The sequence below is a fragment of the Nelumbo nucifera genome, chromosome 1, assembly GCF_055504915.1.
Source record: "Nelumbo nucifera cultivar China Antique chromosome 1, China Antique-T2T, whole genome shotgun sequence".
NCBI classification, from domain to species: domain Eukaryota; kingdom Viridiplantae; phylum Streptophyta; class Magnoliopsida; order Proteales; family Nelumbonaceae; genus Nelumbo; species Nelumbo nucifera.
The window spans coordinates 185,080,422-185,104,903 of record NC_142649.1 but is presented as its reverse complement, the minus strand read 5'-3'; the positions used below and the strand labels follow the sequence as shown (position 1 = coordinate 185,104,903).

Here is a 24,482-nt window from a genome sequence, read left to right as displayed (position 1 = left end):
TTTGTATTATTTTGTATGTGTTTGCACCGTACATATTTGTATTTGTATTCTTTCGCTTAAGACTCCATTTGTTTGCAATACAAACATCAAATCAGGGTATTTATGTATTTCAGTTCCCGAGTGTTTGTTTGACATGTAAAAAAGTAATGGTTATCACATCAAAATGTATTTTTTTGACATTTTTGTACTTCGAAAAGATATCATTATTGTACCTATTTTTTAGATACAAATTTATATTCTTTTGATAATTAATTTTTTAACCAAAATTAAGGCATTGGAAAATAAGATAGATAGAATATTTAATGATGGAACCCACACTTAACACCCGTTTCAAACAACAAGATGAGTGCAAAAACGATTTAAAATGTAAACCATATTTACATTTATCAAACGCAGCGTAAAGGAATTAAACAATTCACAACTGATTCAAATAAACGAAGGGCTCAGAAATCGAAATCCTTGACATTGCACAAGTAGCAGAAAAAGCAAGATTAGAAAACCCGCGGTAAATGGAAAGAGGCACAAACACTGCTTCGACGACGATGGATAACCCAATTGCAGACCCCGATCGAGATTCGATACCTATGCCTATACAAAACAATCCGGATTCCCATGAAAGTCGTTTTGAACCGAAACCCTTGCTCGATCAGAATGAGCTCCTTAAAGCTATCGAAATCGTTGAAAAGGATTCACTGGCCATTGCCGAGAGCTTCACGTCCCTCTTCTCCTCCCTCCGCTTGGCTCTATCTCAGGTATGTTTCCTAGTTTCGTTGATCCAGAGCTTCTCAATTGTTCAGTTTATGCATTTTTTTTTTTGTATTTTAGGTTGCAATTCTCTCTTACTACAGTTGAACCTCTTTTTAGGTCAAAATAACAATTTCGCAATTTTGTTCTTTCCATGAATGAAAAATATTTTAACTGGGAGTTTAAGCATTAGGTTACATGTGCTCGACGACCTTATAGTTAAATCAAATAGTTTACATTTAGCTGTTGTTTCTGTAAGAAATACAATGTTCCGGCAATTCGTATTTTCATGTGAAACGTTGTTTCTTATAGTTACTGAAATCAAATTGGGGAAATGAACAGAATGAAGATGGTAGAATAATCCCAATATATTGGAAGGCTTGGACGTTACATGTTACCTCAACCTGGATCTTCTCACCAAAAAGCGGACAGAGTTCTTTAGGACAATACCGAGTCACTGTCACTGAAAGCATATAATACAAGTCTGTTAAAAAGGAACCTCCAAGGCTCCAGCTAAGAAGATAGGATGCAAGTTCCTCATTACTATTGCATAAGAGGTTGCCTCTTAGCTGCTAGGTAGCTTACACTAACTAGGTGGTTCTTTTAGCATTTTGGCCAAAGTAACATTCATGAAACTGATAAGCTAACTTTTGGGAAGTTACCAGTGGTTGACCCATTTGACAAAATTACATAGCCTGTTCAAAACAGAAAACGGAAGGATGAGAATCTGAAATGCATATAGGAAGCACTCTGTAATCTGTATTGTTTTCATATTTTACTTTTATTAATTGTATACCTGATATATTATTGAACTTCTTGCAGGCCACCAACAACTCGATCGATCATATGCAATGCTTCAGCGATGTTGTTGGCCGCCTGCAAGAATCTGGTAAGCTAAATTTGTGTGTGAACTGTGAAGCATCAAAATCTGCTTATTGTTATGACAGCCAACATGGTTAAATGGAACACTATTTATGCAATTCAAAATATCGCAAAATAGAAAACAATCACATTTTCTTCTTAATGTCATGCTTTCTTGGGAATCTATTATGACTTATTTTCTTAGCATCTTAATCTGTTATTGGACAGTAAGCTTAATAAATTGGCTTATAATGTGTAATTTTAAAATCATTTCATTCATCTTCCACTGCACATTGGCTTATACAGTCTAATTTCAAAATTATTTCATATTCTTCCACACATTCTAATGTACTATCTGGTTACCCAAGAGTTACATCTCTTTGACAGCGAAGTGCTACATTCTACTTGACAGAAAAGTGCCATATTCTAGAGGTTTTTTTTTTTTTTTTTTTTCCAATAATGGTACAACTTTTTAAAGAAAGTTCCAATTGGTGTTTTAAATGACAAATAACAACCTTGTTGGACATTACAATTTACATTGCCCATGGAAAACAATAGAGACTGTGTACATTATGTTCACGAGACACATTCAATATGACTCTACTCCAGACAGTGTCAAGTTTTGTGAGGATGTTTGGCTGGGGGGTAGGCCCGTAGGGGTGGGTGGGTAGAACACTATGGCTTGTTTTTCCTAGACTACAATATTTTTGTATATGGAAACAACCTACTGTCAGGTGCTATGTTTTAAAACCGGGACCATGACTGACCCACTTTTCTTTCCAGATGATGATTCACCAATTTGACTGTCTAGGTCAGTGGGTGACCTGCCACCTGGTAACCAGGTCAAACAGTTTGATGATTCAATCATATAAATACTGGTGAAATACTCCAACAGGAAAGGAAAATTTGGTGCCTCTTCCCTCAGTCCTCATGTGTGTCTCATGCCTCAAGATTCAAGAATGGTGAGAATGCAAACATTTGTTCCTCTTGGCTATAAGCAACCACCATTCCTTCTTTTTTGGTGATTCTTGGTCTGCTCCTTCATATATGGAAGATTTATCTCCTTTTTTCTACTAAGAAAGATTATGTGGAGTTGTACCGAGGCAAATGTTCTTTGGTTGGTGTATGTAGAATGAAAGAAATACAATAATCTTTTATAACAAAAAGTCAAGACATGGGCATTATGTTCATCTTATTGCTGTTAGAGTAGCCTGCTGGATTTCCATTTTAAAGGAAGCAAGGTTGTTCTCATGATGAGAAGAAACTATAGAAGGTAGTGAGAGTGAGAAGAAGAAAAGAAGAGAAACTGAATGAAGAAGAAAACAGCAATTGTGGGGTGCACCTGTTGCTTTGCTATCTTTTATATTAACTACTGGAAATAAGAAGGAAAATTATAAATTTCTCCATGTCTGCTAGTTTCATAAAGAAACAATAATGAACTGTTCTACCCTCGATTACACACTTATAGTCCTGTCAACACCATGGGATTCTATCTTGAGGTTTGAGAGCCCTCCAGAAAAGGGTTGATAAAATTCAACTTTGGTGGTTGCTCTTTAGGAAACTTGGGATCCTTCAAAGTTGAAAGTGTGTTAAAAGATCATGAAGGAACTTTATTGCTGAGTTACTCTGGACCCATAAGATGTAGGATTTAACTAGGAGAACAATTGCTTGTTCTTTTTCAAGGGATAATACTGGCTTTCTCCTCTGGATGGAATGGAGTGATAGCTGAAGGTTACTGTCAAGTTGTAATATGCTGGATGAAATGAAGGGTTCTGATGCTGCTTGATCCAAGGTGTTTTGAACTGAGGTTGCAGTCAGATAATCCTGCCAACTAGATGAAGCTGAGGTGGAAGGATGAAGCCGTGCAACAAGATCTGAAACAAGAATAGAGTCAGAGGCCCGAGGAGTTATTCCCTGGGTAGGCACTCCAATGCTCAAGTCAGTGAGGAGAATGGGTGATCGGGATGAGCGGTTGAGAGAGCAATGTTGGTTCGAGCAAAGTAACAGTGCGGATGCTAGAGAGTCAAAAGTCCCTTACCTTGAGCGGGGGTTACCTACTTATAGCTGAAGATCCGTGTCCGATTCGGATGAGGCTTCCGGGGTTGTCGGGATGACGTTGTCCACCGAGGTCTTCAGGATAAGACCTAATCCCAGGTGGAGCTGTATTCCTTATCCGTACGACGCTCTCCTATCTTGGTCGCGCTTATCTGATGATGTGGTTCCGACATGGCCAAAGTGATAAGGCAGCCACGGAGGTGACATGTGGTACCTGGGGCTAGCTCAACCATAACCTAAACACCACTCCCCTAGTTCCGAAGTCGAGGAGTGTAGTGCTCGGCTGCGGTGTGGCGTGGAAGATCTCTTTGGTTCTCGACTGAGGAATTTGAATTAGAAGTTTGGTTGAGCATGCTATCTTTTGCGGAGGTACTCAAGGTTGAACCGGTTTTTTGGGCGAATCGGCCGGCTCGATGCTCGTACCGTTTCCGAGGCAGATTGGGGGGAGTGTCGTTTTGCCTCCCCGAGGCTACAAAAAGTGCGAAGGGCAGTGGTGTCGTTTCGTCTTCCCGAGTTGTCAGGGGGCGGCGTTTGATCTACGCCGTTGATATGGATTGCTTGGGGCCCTATAAAAGGGGGTGAAGAGGATTTCCACTTTGTCATTTGCAAAGGAAGTGCGTGTAGAGCTCTGCGAGAGGTAGTATTCGGCTCGGTGTTGCTTTAGTTCCGCGGTCTAGGCTTTCGTAGAATCCGGTAAGATGTCTTCCTTGTCCGCGGACTCTTCCCGTTCTTCCTCTTCCTTTTCTTCCCATAGTGAGTCCGATCCGAGGTCTCTCGTTGAGGCTGCTGCGCTCAATACTCGTGAGGCCGACGGTCGGGGGGCTGGGGCCGAGGACTTTGAGGCCTTTGATCCTGAGCGGGTCGCTGAGTGGGAGGCCGAGGCTGAGCCGTCAACTGAGGAGGAGGTCGCCCTTCCTCCGTGGGCTGGTAGCCAATTCGGGACGACTCCGTGTTGTCTGACGCCTGGGGACTTGGCCCGGATAAGAGCCCTGTACTGCATTCCCAAAGAGTATGAACTTAGGTGCCCGAGGGTTGGTGAGAAACCCACTTTAACTCAGCTAGGCGAGCTCTGTGCATGAGCACAGCCTGGTGGCCGAGCTAAGATTTCCCCTATGCGAGGGGATTGAGCTATTCAGGTGGTACCGGATGTTGCCTTTCCAGCTAATGCCAAACTCTTTTAGGTTTTTTGTCGGCCTGTTTTGCTATTGCTAAATCCACAGTCTTGATATTACCCTGCCGATGTTTGCGTATTTCATCCAATTGAAGCATCACTAGCAGGGGTATTACTACTTCTCGGCTTGGCAACGCATCAAAGTGTTGGTGGGGGCCCCGTCCTCAATGAAGCGCTGGAAGGGGAAGTTCTTCGTGCGCTATCCTGGAGGCTTGCCTCTATCGGCTGAGCTCCAGAAGCCGAGGACAAAAGTGAAGGTGCCCACCCTGACTCAGCTGACCGAGGAGGAAAGGGCGTCGATAGAGATGATTGAGGAGGTCGACGTGATGGAGTACACGTCCTTTTTGAAGTTGATTAGTGCCAGGCTGATGAGTGAGACGACCGGTCTGTGTCTCATGCTGCCTTTACCAATTTCTTCTCTTTTCCGAGCTTTTGGACTTGGTATTGATTTTGCTGTTTATCTTGCGCAGGTGCTGAAATAGCTAGTTGCGAGGAGATGTCCTGTCGCATGAGGGCCGCAGCAGAGAGAGTGTGGTCCGGCCATACCCAGGGGTCTCAGCCCTAAGTTGATGACGTGCAGCCAAGGTCTGCAGAATGCACTCCTCGGCAGTAGAAGAGGTCGAGGCAGGCCGACGAGCAGGTGGTCGTGGCAGTGTTTTAAAAGAGAAAGGCGCACAAAAAGCGATAGGTTCCAAATGTGCCTGAGGCGCAAGGCGAGGTGCACGCCTTTTTAAAAAAGGCGCACAAAATAAAAAAAAACTAAAATAATAGAGAAAAATAGAAAACATAAGAAAAAAACATGTAGAAATTCTAAGAAATCAGGAAAATATCAAAAAACAAAGTTAATTACTTAATTATTATCTCAATTGGTTAGAGTTAGATACTTAGATTATTAGACATTACTCATTAGAGGTAATGTAATCAGCTTATCAGCAATCTGAATTCTGAAGTTAATGAATCAGGAAAATATGCAAATATGCAATCATCAATGATCTATCTTGAATCTACAGAAAAAAAATTAGAGATAAACTCATAAACTGATAAATTATGAAATCAACCATGGCTCAATATAAAAATTAAGAAATCAGCATGATTAAATATAAAATAATTATAGAATATGCAAATGCAATCAGCATTAAATATAAAAGAATAAAGAATATGCAATCAGCAGTGATTCAATTGGTTAATCAGGAAAATATGCAATAAGTACAGAATTAAGAAATCAGCATTAAAACTAGGCTAAAAAAAAACAGAACAATATAACACATTCAAATTCAATGATTCAATATAAAAATATAAAATATAAATATAAAAGAATTAAAGAATATGACACATGAGCACAAGTGCACAACCTAGACAACATTAGATAATCGGCGTTAATGAAGTTAACACTTAAAAGACACTTACCTCTTGGTATCAGTATCCTCTCCATGGCTCACACCGTTACACTCACACATAACAAAATCAATATAAAAATTAATCATTTATTGTAATAAGCAAGTAAGGAATCAGATTTGAAAAATATTTCAAAAAACAAGCTATATATTAAGAGTCATAGACAGTTTTCTACCCAAAAAATGAGTCAGAGACAAATTTCTATATAAAAAAGAGTCTAAGGTTTCAGTTCAGCCATTCTTCAAGATTCAATGTCTTAATCAGCATCCTCATCCTCTAATCATCTTCATCTTCACTTGGAAGTTCAACTTCATCTTCATTGTCATCTGACTTGTAGTCCTCAAAATCCTCTTCCATTTCTTCTTCAACATCAACTTCAACTTCTTCTTCCTCTTCTTCATCTTCCAATTGAAGCTGTCTTGGTCTTTTTCCACTAGATTTTGTTGCTCTTACTTGGGAAATTGAAGCTCTAGACCTTGTATACATTAGTGGCTCTTCAACTCCAGAAGCACGAGTAACATCTCCCCATGCTAGTGTATCATCACCAAACACTAAATCAGCTTCTGCACCATCCTCATCACATCCTACCTCCCCCATTAACCATTCATTACTCTCATCTATATCTTTTAATGAAATGGGGTCATTGGTGCTACGTGAGTCAAAACTTTCTTTAAACATCTGGTTGAACTTAACAAATACCAAGTCATTCAATCACTTCTGATCCAATCGATTTCTTTTCTTAGTACGAATCTATTAATTCAAAAAATTAAATGTGTAAATTTAAGATAGTTTATCCAAAAAAAAATGGAAGTATTTGAGTGTCGTAGTTTGACATACATGCTCAAATACGCTCCAATTTCTCTCACACCCCGATGCAGTACATGTCAAACTTGGAACTTTCATTGCAATCTTATGTAGATTCAGGGTAGAAGCACTAAATATGGTCCACCAATCAACTAAAAAATATAAATATTAACTGAACTAGTGATCATTAGACAAACTAAAAATATTAAGATAATCCAATATTGTATTAATTATTAAATCAATGTTATTTACCTGGTGCTTTAGTCTTCCTCTGGGAAATAGCCATATCAAAACCAAAAATGCCTTCTGCATTCTTGTACTTGGATATTTCATCAGTGATTACACTTCTCTTATTCTTGTCCTTCTCAAGCATTTCAATTACTTTAAAAAGGCCCATCATAACCTCTTCATCTGTTTCAATTCTCTCTTGATCATCATAATAAAATTGGGGGTTTAAAAAGTAACCAACTGCATGCAATGGTTGGTGGAGTTGGCATTCCCACCTCTTATCAATAATTTCAAAAATTTCTTCATATTTTTCTTTCCTTCCACCAAATGCCTTGTCAATGGCCTCCTTTGCTCGATCCATAGCCTCATAAATATAACCCATGGAAGGCTTGTTTTCACGATCCACCAACCTTAATACACGAACAAGAGGGTCACACACTTTAAGAGTAAAGATGACATTATTCCAAAATGTGGGCATCATGACCATAGTTTTCAAGGCGCCAAGGCGAGGCTAGGCGACTAGGGGTGCCTAGTCGCCTAGTTGCCTAGGCGGGTGCCTAGGCGTCGCTTAGATGATGGATTTTTTATGTTAAAAACATAGATCCTAGGGTAGTTCTCTAGGTACCATAACCATATTTCTTTAATAATTATTCATGATTTTCATAAGAAAAGTATAAATTTCATATTAAAGTATAGAAAATCAACATATTCATGAGAAGAAAAGGAAGCAGGAAAATAAAATTCAAAAAATATAGGGGCTGAACCCTTATTTTTGTTATAGGAAAAGAAGAAAAAAAGTATTGGTAGTAGTAGAAGAAGAAGAAGAAGAAGAAGAAGAAGAAGAAGAAGAAGAAGAAGAAGAATATATGGAAGGGGAAAATGTGCTGATTAGATAAAATTTTTAGTTCTTCCTTATTGGTTCAGGTTTTTAAGTCTTTGAGGGTTCAATACAGCATTTAGCAATGTTTGTGTTGATTAAACCCTAATAAATAAGAAAAAAATAAAAAGAAATTAGGCGATTAGGTGAGGCGAGCCTCAAACGTCGCCTTGTTGCCTAGGTTTCGCCTTGACAACTATGATCATGACTGTCTCCCCTATTCTTTTCCCTTTTCCTTCTTTTATCCATTTGCTATCACTCCATTCCTTTGAGTTGAATAAATCTCTCAAATTCTTTTTTTGTTTGTATATACTCTGCAATGTGAAAAAGGAAGTAGCAAAACGAGTTTTTGCTGGCCTAATCAATTCTCTCTGATTTGTGAACTTCCTCATCAGGTTCAATAAACCTGGATGGCTATAGGTATAACCCGTAAGTGCAATTGCCCTCTCAATTGTTCTCTTCATAGTAGGCAACTTCCCAATGTCTTCCAATATCAAGTCCAAACAATGGGCAGTACATGGTGTCCATGTCAGATGAGGATGCTTTGCCATCAAAAACTTCCCTAATAATACAAGAAAACAATTCAAGAAATAAGAATTAAGAAATGTGACTCTAATATGTCAAAAGACTAAAGTTAAATAGAAATAATAAAGTATAAAACTCACCGGCTAGGACATAATTTGATGTGTTGTCAGTAATAACTTGAAGAACATTTTTCTCACCAATTCTCTCCACCATCTTGTCAAGCAATATAAATAACCTCTAAGCTGTTTTTACTTCACTTAAAGCATCAATGCTCTTTATAAACATTGTCCCCGCACGGCTATGGACCAAAAAATTTATGAGGGTCCTATCCTTTCTATCTGTCCACCCATCAGACATAAGAGAGCAGCCTCATTTTTCCCAAGACTCCTTTTGGTGCTGAAGCAATGTTTTTGTATAATCAACCTCCTTCTTCAAGAAAGGAACTCACAACTCATAGTAACTTGGGATTTTTAATCCTGGACCAAATTGCCTTATTGCCTCTACCATTGTTTCAAAACTTTTCAAGCGTATGGTATTCAAGGGAATACCAGCTTGATAAAACCATCTAGCAATGTGTATGCATACTTGCTCTCTCCCTTCTTTATTATACGCATCACTAATAGTGGTTTGCTTCATCTTTTTCTATTTTCTTCTCAAATTCACAATTTCTTCTAGGCTTGGAGTAGGAAAAAATTTATCCAAAGGCCCCTTTTGCCTTCCTATGGGGGGCTGTTTAGAACTTTTTTTTGAACCTGAAGCAGAAGGAATGTGATCACCACCACCAACACCAAGAACTTCCACCTTGTCCCCTATCTCATCCTCATCTTCAATTATGTGTTCAAAATCATCAAAATCAGGAATTCTGCCCTCTTGACTTCCAACTATGTCCTCTTTCATTGATTTTTTTTCTATGCATGTATGCTAATATCTCTTCTTTCACCTCTTCCGGGCATTTAGGACAGACTTTTACGTTCCTTCTTCCACCAATCAAATGTTCCTTTGCTCTATAGATCCCTCCATTTGTCACTTTGCCACAATTTGCAAGTGATAGAATTTGTATTCTTTGGATCTTGCAAATAACAATATTTCCAGCCCGGGTCTTTCCTATTGCTTTCTTGAGTATTGTCGGACTTGTCTCCCATCTCTTTACTCGGTTGGCAAAATTTCCTATTGGCAAATAACAATTACAATTTGCAACTATCAATACTCATATTTGTGAACCTATCTTTGAAAATAAATAAACTATTCTAGTTCTACTTGATACTAACAGAAATAAATAAACTATCCTATTTGATAATGAGAAAAACTGAATTGTTTTAACTCACTAAGAAGCAAGACTGCAATTTTGCAAGTATACAAGTCTTTGTAGAAACTATAAAGAAGAATGGGCAGTTTTAATGATAAAAACTAAAAAACAATGGGGTGGACTGTGGAGCCCCAATTTTAATGAGAAAAACTGAAAACAAATGGGGCGGATCCCCTGTTTTTATGATAAAAACTGAAAAGCAATATGTTTCAATGAGAAAAATTGAAAAAAATGGGTGTTTTTATGATAACAACTGAAAAACAATGGGGCAGAGCCCCTACTTTAATGAGAAAAACTGAAAAAAAAGGGGCGGATCCCCTGTTTTTATGACAAAACCTGAAAAAACAAATGGGGCATAGCCAAAGAAGAAGAAGAAGAAGAAGAGAGAGGGCGGAGCCCTTGTTTTACTGATAAAACTGAAGAAGAAGGGCGGAGCCCCTGTTTTTATGCATGTTTTGTACGAAGAAGAAGAAGAGGTTGAAGAAGAAGAAAAATAGGGCGGAGCCCTTGCTTCAACCTAGACTGCCAACTGCCGCAGGAAGAAGAAGAACAAAAAACAAAAAAAACATAACATACCTGATAGGCTGATACTGTAGCTCTGTTCGATTCAGGGTTGGAGTCTTGGACGAACTTGAGCTTGAATGAGCTTTAACTTCCTTTGGTTTGTCTTCTGGAGTGCTAACTTTTGGACGAAGGAAGTCTTCCCTCCAAACTTTCTTTTCTTTTTTTCTTTTGGTTGTTTTGGCAAAGACCTTGTCGATTCACCTCCCTTTTTTTTCTAAGTTTCCTATTTTGTGTTTTTTTATTTTTAATATAATTTTGAATCCTATTTTAAGTTGAAATTTGTAGACAACTAAACATCATCCAGGCGCTCACTTGGGTCGCCTGTCGCCTGACCTGAGGCACAAAGGCAGGCGCCTGTTCAAGGTTTGTGCGCCTTAGCCTAGGCGGGGTGCCTAGCTTGGAAAACGCCTTGCCTCTACGCCTAGGCGCACCTTTTAAAACACTGGGTCATGGTCGACCCCGAGGAAGGTGTTCAGGCCATCCACTCTCCTCCCCCGTGGGAGAATGTGTCAGAGGGTGGCAACCCTCCAGACTACATGCCGCGGTGGAGTGTTCGGCCAGAAGACGAGCTTGAGATGGAAGGCGTAACTGAGCAACTTCTTCAGGGTTTGTTGACGCCGACCATTAGGTGCGAACTCGTCGAATCTTCAAGTGGTTCTTTGGAGAGTGCGCTTGTGCTCCAGGCCGCGTCGGTAAGTCTCCTTGCTTGTTTTGGCCGGTTACTTCTGTTGTGATGACAGTTGGTTTCTTCTTGTAGAATGCTTGCTCGGTGATCGCCGTGATCGAGCGCCTTCGGACGGTGTGATGACTTTATGAGGCGGGGCAGGCTGAGGTGGAGCGTTCGAGGGCTCGGTTGGCCGAGAACGCCCAACTGAAGCGTGGCATCGAGGAGCGGAGTGAGACTGTCAGCAAGTTGAAGGACCGTGTTTCCAACTTGAAGGGAGCGTGGGAGGCGCTGAAGGAGGCCAACGAGAGGGTGGCTTGAGCAGAGGAGGTGGTTGCTAGGTTCAAGGCCTCGAAGGATTATTAGAACACGTTGGACAACTTTGCCTCGCATTCTTGGGAGCAGGGGTTCTACTGTTGCCACGACAAGATTATGCATAGGTTTCTCGACGTCGCCGAGGTCGCACAGGGTCTGGGCCCATATGTCCCTGCTACGCCTACCGAGGGCGACATTGCTGCCGTCGAGGTGCCTGAGGAGGTCGAAGACCGTCTGACCGAGGAGTGAGATGTCTGCCTGCCGTTGCTTCTGTCCTGTTCTTCCGATGTTGTCTCTTTTTTTATTTGCTGTTGATGTGTACGGCTCGGTATGCCAAGCCTTTCTATTTGTAATTATCTTTTGTAATTAATGAAAAATGCTTTTTGTTCTGAGTTGTGTGTCCCTCTTTCATTTCCTTATCTCGTCGATCTTAGTTGTAAGCCTAGGTCTTATGCTGGCCGAGGTCATGAGTAGCCGAGATCTTGACGTCCTAGTCTTCGGCTTTCGCTGGCCAAGGTGCTTCTGATCTCTCATCGCTTGGGGGATGCTCAGTGGCACCTGGTCTCGGGGAGCCTTGTGCTCTTTTTGGGCTAGACATTTTTCGGTTAGCTTTGATCTGACGGTTCATCAGCAAGGTGCACGGAGTTCGATGGTCGCCCTCTAGCCTTAGAAGGCGGGGGCGTCCTTCCTGCTTTGGGCTTTGGCCGTCATCGACCAAGTCAACTAGTTGACTGGCTATGTGCTGCCGAATCAGTGCGTGGCTATGCATTGTGGGTTTTGGCCATTATGGGTCGGCCTACTTAGTGCGCAGGCAGTGCATGTTGTGCAGCGTGCGTTGTGCAGTGTGTGGATAGTGTGTGCTGAATAGATGATTGTAGAAAATGTTGTCTTTATTGATGTAGGTTATTGATAGTACATCCTTAGATTACCGGTATTCCAACTCCTCGGAATGGGCTTTCCGTTGAGGTCTTCTAGTCTATAGGTACCAGTTCCGAGGACTTTGGTCACTCTGTACAATCCTTCCCAGTTCGGTCCGAGCTTTCCTTTTGCTGGCGTGGTATTGACTTTGCGAAGGACGAGGTCACTTGTCTTGAACTCTCTTCTTCAGACTTTGGAGTCGTAGTACTTGGCCATTTTGTGTTGCTGTGTTGTCGTCTTGAGGTATGCTCGGTTACGTGCTTCTTCCACCAGGTCGAGCTCTGCGCAGAAGTCTTCGTTGTTCTGCTCCTCATCGTAAAGCTTGGTTCAGAGAGTTGGCGAGCCTATCTCTACGGGGATCATGGCTTCGGCCCCGTATGCTAGGCTGAATGGCGTCTCTCCGGTAGCTTTCCGCGGTGTGGTCCTGTACACCCAAAGAATGCTTGGCATCTCCTCGACCCACCTTCCCTTGGCCTGGTCAAGTCTGGTCTTCAAGCCGTGCAATAGGGTTCGGTTGGTCACTTCGGTCTGCCCATTGCTCTCAAGTCGGTGAACGGTTGTAGTCTGGTGGTCGATCTTCAGGTCGGTGTAGAAGGCTTCGAACTTACGATCGGTGAATTGTGCGCCATTGTCGGTGATGAGAAATTGAGGAATGCCAAACCAACAGACAATACTTTGCCAAAAGAAATTCTGGGCATTCAGTGTGGTAATACGTGCCAAGGCTTTGGCTTCCACCCACTTGGTGAAATAGTCCATTGCAACTAGAAGGGACTTCTTTTTCTTGACCGCGGTAAGGAAAGGTCCGAGGATATCCATTCCCCACTGTGTGAAGGGCCACGGGCTTGTGATTGGCTTAAAGGGGACCTCTGGCTGACGATGAAGGTTGGAATGCCTCTGACAGCGGTTGCATTTCCTGACGAGTTGGGCTGCATCCTGCTTCATGGTCGGCCAGAAGTAGCCTTGCTGAAGTGCCTTGTGAGCCAGGGTTCGAGCGTCGGGGTGATCTTTTACCGAGCTGGACTCTACGATGGAGGCTGGTTGTTGCTGCATCCTTTTGCGTGCCTTTCTTTCGCCGGAACTCGGGCATAACTGTGTCTTTTTGCGGTCGTTGCATTCACGGAATCGGGCCGAGGAGTCCGATCTTGACAACTGCTGCCTTTCTTGGCCAGACTGCGCTTCGTCCTTGTCCGATCGGTGCTTTTTGGGGTCCTCAGAGCGAGGATCGGCCGCAGTAAGCATTGGGGCAGGAGGGGGGACGGTTTGATGAGGAGGTTGTGCTGTAGATCCCAACATCTGTATCATCGCTAGGATATGGTCGGCCTTCTATTGCATTGCCTGGAACTGGGCGGGGTCGACCGCGGTCTATAGCTGAGGCTGTTATTGAGATTCACGATGCAAGGGGCTGCGGTGGTGCGAGTGGGATCCCCGAGATGGGGATCGACCTGTAGAGCGGTCGGATGTGTTTCTTGGCATCTTTCTTGATTGCGTGGAAAGAGGGTTTGGAATGGCTTTTTGTGCGATTCCCACAGACGCCAATCTAATGCTGCTCGATCCGAGGTGTTCTGAATCGAGGTTGCAATTAGATAATCCTGCCAATTGGACGAAGCCGAGGTGGAAGGATGAAGCCGTGCAGCAAGATCTGAAACCAAGAAAAGAGTCAGAGGCTCGAGGAGTTATTCCTCGGGTAGGCACTCCGATGCTCAAGTCAGTGAGGAGAATGGGTGATCGGGCCGAGTAGTTGAGAGAGCAATGCTGGTCTGAGCAGAGTAACAGTGCGGATGCTAGAGAGTCAAAAGTCCCTCACCTTGAGCGGGGGTTACCTACTTATAGCTGAAGATCCATGTCCGATTCGGATGAGGCTTCCGGGGTTGTCGGGATGAGGATGTTCATTGAGGTCTCCGGGATAAGACCTAATCCCCGGTGGATCTGTACTCCTTATCCGTACAACGCTCTCCTATCTTGGTCGCGCTTATCCGATGACATGGTTCCGACGTGGCCAAAGTGATAAGGCAGCCACGGAGGTGACACGTGGCACCCGGGGCCAGCTCAACCATAACCCAAACAGGTCCCACATCTGTTCAGGTTCCTTTTAGGTGAGGCAAGACATTAGTTTCTTGTTTGACTTGTTTGAACAGCTTGTTAGAGATTCATAATGCGACTTGGTAGACTCTTTATCTAGATAAGGTGCAAACATATCAAGTCTTCAGTTGGGGGGGGGGTGCTCTGGGCCTGGGGCACAGAATCAAAACTGACCTTGATCTATAGGCAAGAAGGGTGATAACTTTTGCTGGTTTGTTAGTTTATTTGATGTTTTCATGACAATTATGTTGTTTTGTAGTGGTGTCCTTGCTATTTTCTCTAAATAGCAAGGCGTTTTTCATTATTAATTAAAAATTTTTATTAATTAAATAAATAACAACCCCGGAGGTTCATTAAAACTTCCATGTCATAATAATTGGTAAAATTCAGGTGGGTCATACAGATCAATCAGGGTTTCATGCCGGTACCATCTGCTCATTAATCCAAACACAATTGGATACCGGTTCCTGGGTTCCACATTGGCTACTGAGCCAGCCTGATTTTTTGTACTGTACTGAGGCCCCGTTTGGTTTGCAGGAATAGGGGTCTGGAATCAGAATTGGAATCGGATCCGATTCCAACTGTTTGGTTGGGCGGAATCGGAATCCCATTCCCATTCCTGCTGGAATGGCATTCCCCCATTTAAAGGAATGAACCAAGCGGACCCATTTAAAGGAATGACCATTCCCTGCCCCTCCATTGGGAATGAAATCTCATTCCTGCTGATTCCAATTCTCATTCCCATTCCTGTTTGAACCAAACAGACTGTGGGAATAGACCGCTCCGATTCCGATTCAGAAGGATTTCGATTTCGATTCTGATTCCGACTGTGAACCAAGCGGACCCTGAATGTTCTAATTTGGATATAGCAATCTTTTGGGTCTTGACTATAGCTGCTGATGTTACTGTTCACTTATGATCTTTGTCTATGGCCTTCACAATCCTGATCTCTTTTTTTTTTGTTTTTTTCTCCTGAGTTCATTTTTTATTATTCAGTAAAAATGAAGAGGCTTATCTATGATGTATAGAATCTAGATGGATGCATTCTGGTTCAGAAATGATTCTTTTTTGTGAATCAGCATAAATTTTTGTTCCCTTTTTTCTTCATGAAATGTTCATTATAGAAGAAAATTAGTTGCTCATTGGTTTTATTTTTAGTTTTTAGTATCTTGATCTAATCTCTAACATTTCATTCTTTTACAGCACTTGATGCAGCAACCAGGGGAAACAGATACATAAATTCATGTCTCAGGTATTTAGTCCCCAACTTAATGCTTTATTTAAAAGATTGTTTCATTCTGGAAACAAAGAATTGCAGAAGCATGGAATTCAAGGAGTCTTCATTGGTGAGATTGTAGATTTATGTCAGAATGATACCTCCATGTTCAGTTTCACGCTACATGTTCAGATAATAGGGGTAGGGTAGAAAAATAAAGAGAGATTAAAGAGTGTCTATATTACGTATTCAATTAACAGAGATACTTACCCGATAATGGAGTGTTAGCTTTGTACTCGTTACTTTAGTACTTTTAAACACCATATAGGACTCAAAAATATATATCCAGATTTAAATACCATATATATATATATTACCTAGCATTCTAGATAAAAGATCCACCATACCATATCCATATTTGGATTGCATATTGCAGACCATTCATGAAAAAGTTGTTTGATCTGTTAGTCACTCTTATGAATTGGCAGTGGAGTATTTGGTTTTTCTTGGTTCATTCAGCTCCTTCCATACATATATACATCCTCATTAACAGTATTCGTCCTCAGTGGCAAAAAAAAAAAAAAAAAAAGAAAAATTCCTTTGGCTTGCAGTTTATATTGGAAAAGGATAAGAATACAAGATTTTAGGTCTTTCACATTCAACATTTTCTGATTTTTTTGGTGGGTGAGAGGGGGAGGGTTCCAATCTTTTTATTTTATAATTTAATTTTCTCTCGTGCTGCAGGTTAAATGAGGAAATGAAAGGCATTGAAAATCTAGCTGTACAGTTGTATCCTTTCATCTAAGTGCTACTATATTCTCACCTAACATTCTTCTTGCCCATTCATTCACATTCACTGATGTGAATTGCAGTACTTAAATAATAATTTAGAAATTCTTTATTTTCACTTTTCAGTGCAATATTTCGTTTTTTTTTCTTTTGCTGGCTTTATCACCACAGACCTTTGATTCCTTGACTCGTGAAGGAAAATCCTCAGGAGTAATGTAGATGCCCTGGATTCAGCAGTGAATAGGCTCATCTGATTTCCATTATTTTATGGCATTCCAGCACGTTAGAACTACTCAAAAACGTTTGATTGGTGAAACTGCCTTTGAAGATGCTACGTGCTGTTCCTAGAGAGCTTTCAAGGTTGAAGATGCCTTAAAGTCTGGCTCTTCTGCAAACAAATTCTGAAGGGTATGCCATTTCATGACCTATAATATATTGATTGCATCCAAAATCATAAAAAGAATAAACAAATAGAGTTTTCTCCAATATGGATGTTTTAGCGAGAAGATACATTGTCATCAATACCGTCATTAATGGGATGACCATTAAGGTTGATTGTCTGCTTTGACGTTGGTTTGTTTACAGAAGGTTGAATACCGGTAAGATTACAGTGTATCATTAACTTGGATGTGGTTATAAAGGAAAGTAAGAGGTTACAGTTACAGAGAATTTGACTGTTAAGAGGATGTTACTGTTACAGTGTTAAATAGATTTCATTAGTTCATTTAGCATGAAGTGCAAGCAGGTTGTTGAACCATCAGAAATTCAGAAGTGTTGTGTTGGTGGGTATCATTATCATACTTACCGGATTTAGGTCTACTATCAGATGAGATCATGCAATGATGCATCTTTATTAAGTGTGAATTCTGCACGTCCCGAGGTCAAGTCCCAATAGATTATAAGAATGTGGGGACATTTTAAATTTGGTTAGCTCTAGCGTTCTAATGAGGCCCAGCCCAAAAATATGGGACGCATGGCCCGAAAATACATTTATCGACCACCCTAAGGCCATATTAGCCCATAGGTTCTGAACTCTAGTGCAGAACTAAGGCCCCGTTTGGTTTGCAGGAATAGGGGTCTGGAATCGGAATGGGCTATTCCGAACCAAATTGGAATTCCGATTCCAACTGTTTGGTTGGGCGGAATCGGAATCTCATTCCCATTTCTACTGGAATGGCTTTCCCCATTTGAAGGAATGGCCATTCCTTGCCCCTCCCTTGGGAATGAAATCCCATTCCTGCTGATTTTAATTCTCATTTCCATTCCTGTCTAAACCAAACAGACTATGGGAATGAACCATTTCGATTCCAATTCCAGAGGATTTCGATTCTGATTTCAATTCCGATTCAGACTACGAACCAAACAGACCTTAATTTTGTCATAATCGTAAATGGATGATGAGCTAGCTATATGCTACTAAATACAGTGATGTAGCACGTCTGTGATTGGACAAAGGGAGTATCTCTAGTGGCATTTAGGTTTAGGGAGAAGGATGGTTCAGCCTAGGGTCAGAATTTTTAGGTCCAAAGTACATTTGGGGTAGATGTCAGTTTGGAATTGATGCCAATTCACGGGTGGGCATTGGTGTGTAGAATGGGGGTATTTGACATTTTGAATGTTTATAGATCTGCAGTGGAATTTAGAAATCTGCAATGGGCCTGTCCGTATTTTCCCGTTGGGTTTATACATTGATTACTAAATTCCTCCATGGATGCTGCCTCAGTCGAAGCTTCAGCAGAAAACCCGTAATCAGGATTCAGGAGCAGAGCACTTCATGCCTTTGCCTGTCACATAATTCCTTATATGGCAGTTTGGAAGGAGTACAAATACAAATATGTAGAGTGCAAAAGCTTGTTTTTTGTATGTATTTGCACGTACACATTTGTATTTATATTCTTTTCAAACTGAGCCTTAAGAACTTTCCCTCAAATTTCTGTTTCTCTTATTTTCATCCAAGCCTGAAGGAATGGCCACTCATCTGGTAAAAATGAATGGCCAACGAAGATGTTCTGATAAATGAATGGCCAACGATAGAAACTCTGGATTTGGTGTCTTAAGCCACTCATCTGGTAAAAATGATGATTGGTTCAATTGAAGTGAAGGTCAGGGAGCTAATGGAAGTCGGGATCTAACATGTATAATTCACATGGTGGAGCAAAAGGTGAATCTCATTAGCGGTATAACTTGGGTTGGGAATTTGTTATATTTTTAATGGGCCAGATGTGGTTGAAAATTTTTAAGTCAATGTATGTATGTATGTATTTGTTGTAAAAACATGTTATTACTGCATATCACATCTTCTATAACCAAGGTGGCAGCATTACCTTATAATCCCTTAAAAAAATCGACTTGAAAGCGAGTCCAGATCTCCTACAGAACTACCCTCTCATGCATGAATCTCACATATGCAAATGGAATAACGTCCTTCACTCCTCTCATCCCGTTTTTAATATATTAACATTTATATTAAATTTTAAAACAAATAAAAATAGGGATTAAGAGTTCCTTATGTTTGTCATCCACGGTGAGCCGACTATTTCACCTAGGGAGTGTCTGACCACACATATAGCGGTTATGGAAGAAAGAGTTGGCATCGAACACTTGCACCTTCTCGCCAAATGGAACATCTTCAACAACAGATTATAGCTTACGTTTAGTCAATACAAATTCAATCTCGTGATCTCCTTGGCGATATTCCCTCTGATCATGTTATGCAATAAGTCCAAATATAGCGATGCAAACAGATCGGGTTGGATTCAAATCAGGGTATATTCGAATCCGATCCGACACTATTCATGTTGGATCCAATATGATCGGATCTGATCTGATCCAACTTGTTTTCTCTAAAAATTAATAAATTATTAAAAGAAGAATAAAATATACTAATTTAAATAAAGTAAAAACAAAAAATACAAGTATTTTTTAATTATTTTCATTATATATATACATGTTTTTTATAAAAAAATAATAATATAATAAATTTATAAAAATATAATATAAAAAATATATTTATAAATAAATAAATAACATATATATGTATTATATATTTATGTTTATAAATATGCAACATATATCGAATTGGATCTTCTCAGATTGGATATGGGGGGATCCGAATCTGATCCGATCCGATCCGATAGGGTGATCCAAGTTCAGCCAAATAAGCATGATATGATCCATTTGCACCCTAGGCTCTTGGGAAGCTTCACCCCAGAAAAATCAAAGTTAAACTCATTTTGTGACAAGTCTAGTCATGACAACGTTCCATTTGTTTTGAACAACGTCGATGCATTTGCTGTAAACTTATTCTTACTAAGATAGATTGCTTCTGCATTGAAATGGCTTAGTGATTTGGGAATTTTACCAAGAATATGGTTTTGTGAAAGGTCGAAATGAAGGAAGTGATTTTGGAATATCCAAAGTATTACAGAGTCTGTTACAACAAAATCCATGTGTACAATTCTGTTGTGATTTACATCCTAGAGTCTTCTGTAATCCATTATAAATATCTAATCATAATATGATTACTGTGTGCTTCCATTAATTTTAGATGGTATTAGAGCACCTCAGGCTCTTGGTTCATTCTTTTTTTGTGTCTACAAGTAGCCGAAATCAATGGCTGCCACCGCTGCAACTGGTTGCTTGGATGTTACCTCCTACCCAACCTCTCCATTTTTCATGCATTCTTTGAATAATCTGGGTGCCGTCTTAGTTTCCTGTCCATTAAATGGAGAAAAGTACTCCACCTGGAACAGAGCAATGTGAAATGCATTGTGCGCCAAGAACAAGCTTGGTTTTGTGGATGAGACGATCAAGAGACCGAAAAAATCATTTTCTCAAGAACCGGCATGGAATAAGTGAAATTTCATGGTCATTTCTTGGATTTTCAACTCTCTATCCCATTAATTACATGAAAGTGTGGCGTATGTCGATTTTTCTCATGAGATCTAGCATGATCTGGAGGAGCGATTCTCACAAGAAAATACTCCTTAGATCTTTCAACTCAAGAGAGACTTAGCACTACTTCAAGAGAATCTCTTTGTTTCATCTTACTTCACAAAGTTCAAAGCCTTATGGGATGAATTAGCAACTTATAATTTCATCCCGACTTGCTCATATGGAGGAGCATCGAAGAAATTCGTTCTTGAATGCGAGAAAGAAAAAATATATCACTTCTTGATGGGATTGAGTGAGAATTTAAATATCGTTTGTTCTCACATCCTCAGTCTTGATCCCTTGCCCAACATTAGTCGCATTTATGCACTGGTCATGTAAGAAGAATGCCATGCGAGTCTTTCGTCTCAACGAGCACTTATTGTCGAAATAGCAACACATTACATGTGGCAGTTATATCACTGAAACCCCAAGATAAATCTACCTATCCAAAATTCAAATGTGATCAATTGCAAGCGCAATGGACACATGAAGGACTGGTGCTATGAATTTCTAGGTTATCCATCAGGTTGGACAGACAAAAGGAAATCTACATCTGGCAAATTTACAGACAAGAGTTCCTCAAAGAATATAAGTTAGATAACCAGACATTCAGACTTAGTTACTCCAGTTGTTGGTTTGAGTCTTGATTAGTATCAACAATTGATGGATCTTCTGAACTCCAATAAATGTACTACTACAGTAAATTATGCTAGTAAGGCTCATGCTTGTCAACTTTTACATCCTTCTAGTTGGATTCTATATATAGGAGCCTCAGACCATATCATTGGTGCATAGTCTGGTATAGCTCTTGATACACAATCAGTTAGTTCCTATAAACTAGTCCATCTACCTAATATCATTGTAGTGCCTGTGCGAGCTTAAGGATCTGTTAAGATTACTGATCATATTCATCTAGAGAATGCTCTTCTTGTTCCAGACTTTAATTGCAATATGGTATTTGTGAGCAAACTCACTAATCAGTCGAATTGTGTGGCTTTATTTTTCCCCACCTTCTGTGTCCTACAGGACTCGACCACCAAGAAACCAATTGGAGTGGATGAAATGAGGGATGGTCTCTACCACTTCACTGGACTACCAAACTCTACAAGTTTACATATTAGTTCAACTGATTTTAATTCTCAATTGTGGCATCATAGGTTAGGACATGCTTCCTATGATCGGTTGTCATTGATTCAAGAACTACATGTTTCCCCGTCTATAACTACTGTATGTTGCGATGCATGTAATCGTGCTAAGCTTACAAGATTACCTTTTCCCCTTAGCTATAATAAAAGCATTGCACCTTACAATATTATTCATTGTGATATTTGGGGTGGATATTGCATGCCATCTCACTTTAGGGCTTGTTATTTCCTCTCTATTGTAGATGACTACATTTGAGCCACTTGGGTCTATTTGATGGCACGTAAGTCAGATACTTTTCAATTATGTTTTGTGAAATGGTAAAGACTTAATTTCACACCACAATTCAGGCAATCAGATCTGATAATGGGATTGAGTTCTTGTCTGAACCCACTTAGACATATTTTCAGCACAATGGCATTCTTCATCAACGAACATGTGTTGATACCCCTCAACAGAATGGGGGTAGTGGAGTGAAAACACCACCATTTACTTGAAATGGCACGTGCTTTATGATTCCAAGTTGGGTTCCCAATACAATTTTGGGGTGAATGTGTGCTCATTGCCACTTTATTGATAAATTACTTGCCTACACCATAGTTGCATGGGAAATCTCCTTATAAGACGTTACATGGTAAGCCTCCTACATATATCCACTTAAGGGTATTCATTTGTTTATGTTACGGCCGAATTCAAGACAAACCCCATGACAAATTTGCTATGTGGGCCCATCGTTGTGTTTTCATGGGCTATCCACAAGGACATAAAGGTTACCAACTGTCTAACCTTGATAACAAAGAGTTCTTTGTTTCATGAAATGTTTTCTTCTATGAGGATCAATGTCCTTTCTTAAATATCCCAAATACTTCACAGTCTTCTAATAAGCCAATGGTACCACTTCCTATAATCGATGACACACCTATTGATTCTACTGCAACCCATGTAGCCTGCCCACAACTTGACAAACATAAATCAGCCCTCTATAGCCCATGATGAGCCTTTCCTACTCATTAATGGGTCTGAAGTAGAACCCAACAACACTCTCATTACACCTATATATTAATCTAACTGCACTGTTAGACCTCCCAAACAACTCCAGAGTTTGTTTGTCCTACCTTACAATTCAATGATCCAAAGAACCCTAAAACACAACATCCCATATTACATTTTATTGGGCCTTCACCATCAGCCCATTCATCTGCCTTGTTGAACACCACAAAACCACAAAACTATGCTGAAGATGTTGCACATCCTAAATGGCAACATATGGCAACATGCTATGCAAGATGAATTGATAGCTCTTGCTCGAAATGGTACTTGGACTTTAACTTCTTTGCCACCTGGAAAATCCCCAATGGGCTGCAAAATGGGTATATAAGCTCAAGCTTAAACATGATGGACTATTGATCGTTACAAAGCCAAGTTAGTCGTCAAAGGTTATACTTGAACTCCTAGAGTTGATTACAATGACACCTATTCTCTTGCAAAGTTGGTTAAAGTGAGATGTCTCTTAGCCTTGGCTACAATTTGTCATTGGGATCTTCAACAAATGGACGCAAGTAATGCCTTTTTCATGGTGACTTACACAAAGAAATTTACATGTTGCCACCTCCGGGTTTCTTACCAACAGGTGATACACAAGTTTTTCGTCTTCAAAAATCAACCTATGGACTTAAACAAGTGTCGCACAATTGGTTTGACATGTTGGCCATAGCATAAAGCATCATTGTTTGCTTCAGTCTACAGCTGATTGCACACTATTCGTTTCTTCTCAACCAAGTAGTTTCTTGGTAGTTCTTGTATATGTTGACGATATAATCATTGCTGGAAATGATTCCGATCTCATAGTTGGATTTAAAAATTACCTCAGTAACTGCTTCCACATTAGAGACCTTAGAGAACTTTGGTATTTCCTTGGCATCGAAATCTCCAGGTTTCCCAGATGGTATCTGATGAGGGTAGATTTGGCCCTCCAGTGAAATTGCGACATGTGGCACCTCGTGACAACTAGGCAAGCACCCAGGCAATAACTCACCAAGTTGGTCTCCCCCCCGGGCACCGGTCTGGCTGGCCTGGCGCGACCTGCACGCGGCCTGGCGCGGCCTGCGCGCGACCTGGCCGGATCAGCCTGCCACAGGCGCCGACCTGGCAACCTGGCCCGGACACAGGCGCCGGCCTGGCAACCTGGCCCGGACACCGACCCGCTGACTGACACAGGCGCCGACCTGGCAAACTGGCCCAGACACCGACCCGCCGACAGACACAGGCGCCGGCCTGGCAACCTGACCCAGACACAGGCACCGACCAGACAACCTGACCCGGACACAGGCATCGGCCTGGCAACCTGGCCCGGACACCGACGCGCCGACTGACACAGGCGCCGACCTGGCAACCTGGCCCGGACACCGACCCGCCGACAGACACAGGCGCCGGCCTGGCAACCTGGCCCGGACATCGACCTGCCGACTGATAGGCGCCGACCTGACAACCTGGCCCAGGCGCCGACCTGGCCGCCTGGCACAAGCGCCAACCTGACAACCTCGAGGAATTCATCACCGTACCCCGGTTCTGACGGGATATGACGTCTTACCATTTGAAGGCTTTTCACCCACCTAACCCACAAGGGCACCACTATATAAGGACTCTGACCCCCAAAGCCAGAGGAGAAAAAGAAGGATGGTAACCCCCGCTCTCTAGCTCTCTCATTTCTCTCCAAGCCCTCTATAATCAGAATGCTAACTTAGGCATCGGAGAGTCCCCGCCGGGAAAATACCCCCGGGTCCTCTGATTCAGTTCTCGCAGGTCCCTCAGCTCCCGCCGTCTACAAATGAGAGAAAATCACCTCACGCAGAGGGTAGTCGGGTTGCGCTGCACCAGGGAGCTCCACCATCCTCT

General features: G+C 41.2%; 1 protein-coding gene across 2 annotated transcripts; it reads left to right on the top strand.

Moving 5' to 3' along the window:
• Window positions 1-332: 332 nt before the first annotated feature.
• LOC104596058 (uncharacterized) lies at window positions 333-17,239 on the top strand. 2 transcript variants are annotated; one of them, XM_010257066.3, is made up of 5 exons: window positions 333-752; window positions 1,567-1,633; window positions 15,710-15,758; window positions 16,467-16,511; window positions 16,720-17,239. In XM_010257066.3, the coding sequence occupies exons 1-5, from the start codon at window positions 510-512 to the stop codon at window positions 16,763-16,765; spliced, it is 450 nt and encodes a 149-aa protein (XP_010255368.1). In that variant the 5' UTR covers window positions 333-509; the 3' UTR covers window positions 16,766-17,239. The 2 variants fall into 2 exon arrangements, with proteins under 2 accessions (XP_010255368.1, XP_010255367.1); XM_010257065.3 differs by having other exon boundaries at window positions 16,708-17,239.
• Window positions 17,240-24,482: the final 7,243 nt, after the last annotated feature.

What these genes read in the sequence shown, in the direction of transcription:
- LOC104596058 (XM_010257065.3), top strand. Translation starts at nt 510, where the DNA reads ATGGAAAGAGGCACAAACACTGCTTCGACGACGATGGATAACCCAATT. An exon ending in TCCGCTTGGCTCTATCTCAG is followed by an intron (nt 753 to 1,566) that starts GTATGTTTCCTA and finishes AACTTCTTGCAG; the next exon opens with GCCACCAACAACTCGATCGA. An exon ending in TGGCCGCCTGCAAGAATCTG is followed by an intron (nt 1,634 to 15,709) that starts GTAAGCTAAATT and finishes ATTCTTTTACAG; the next exon opens with CACTTGATGCAGCAACCAGG.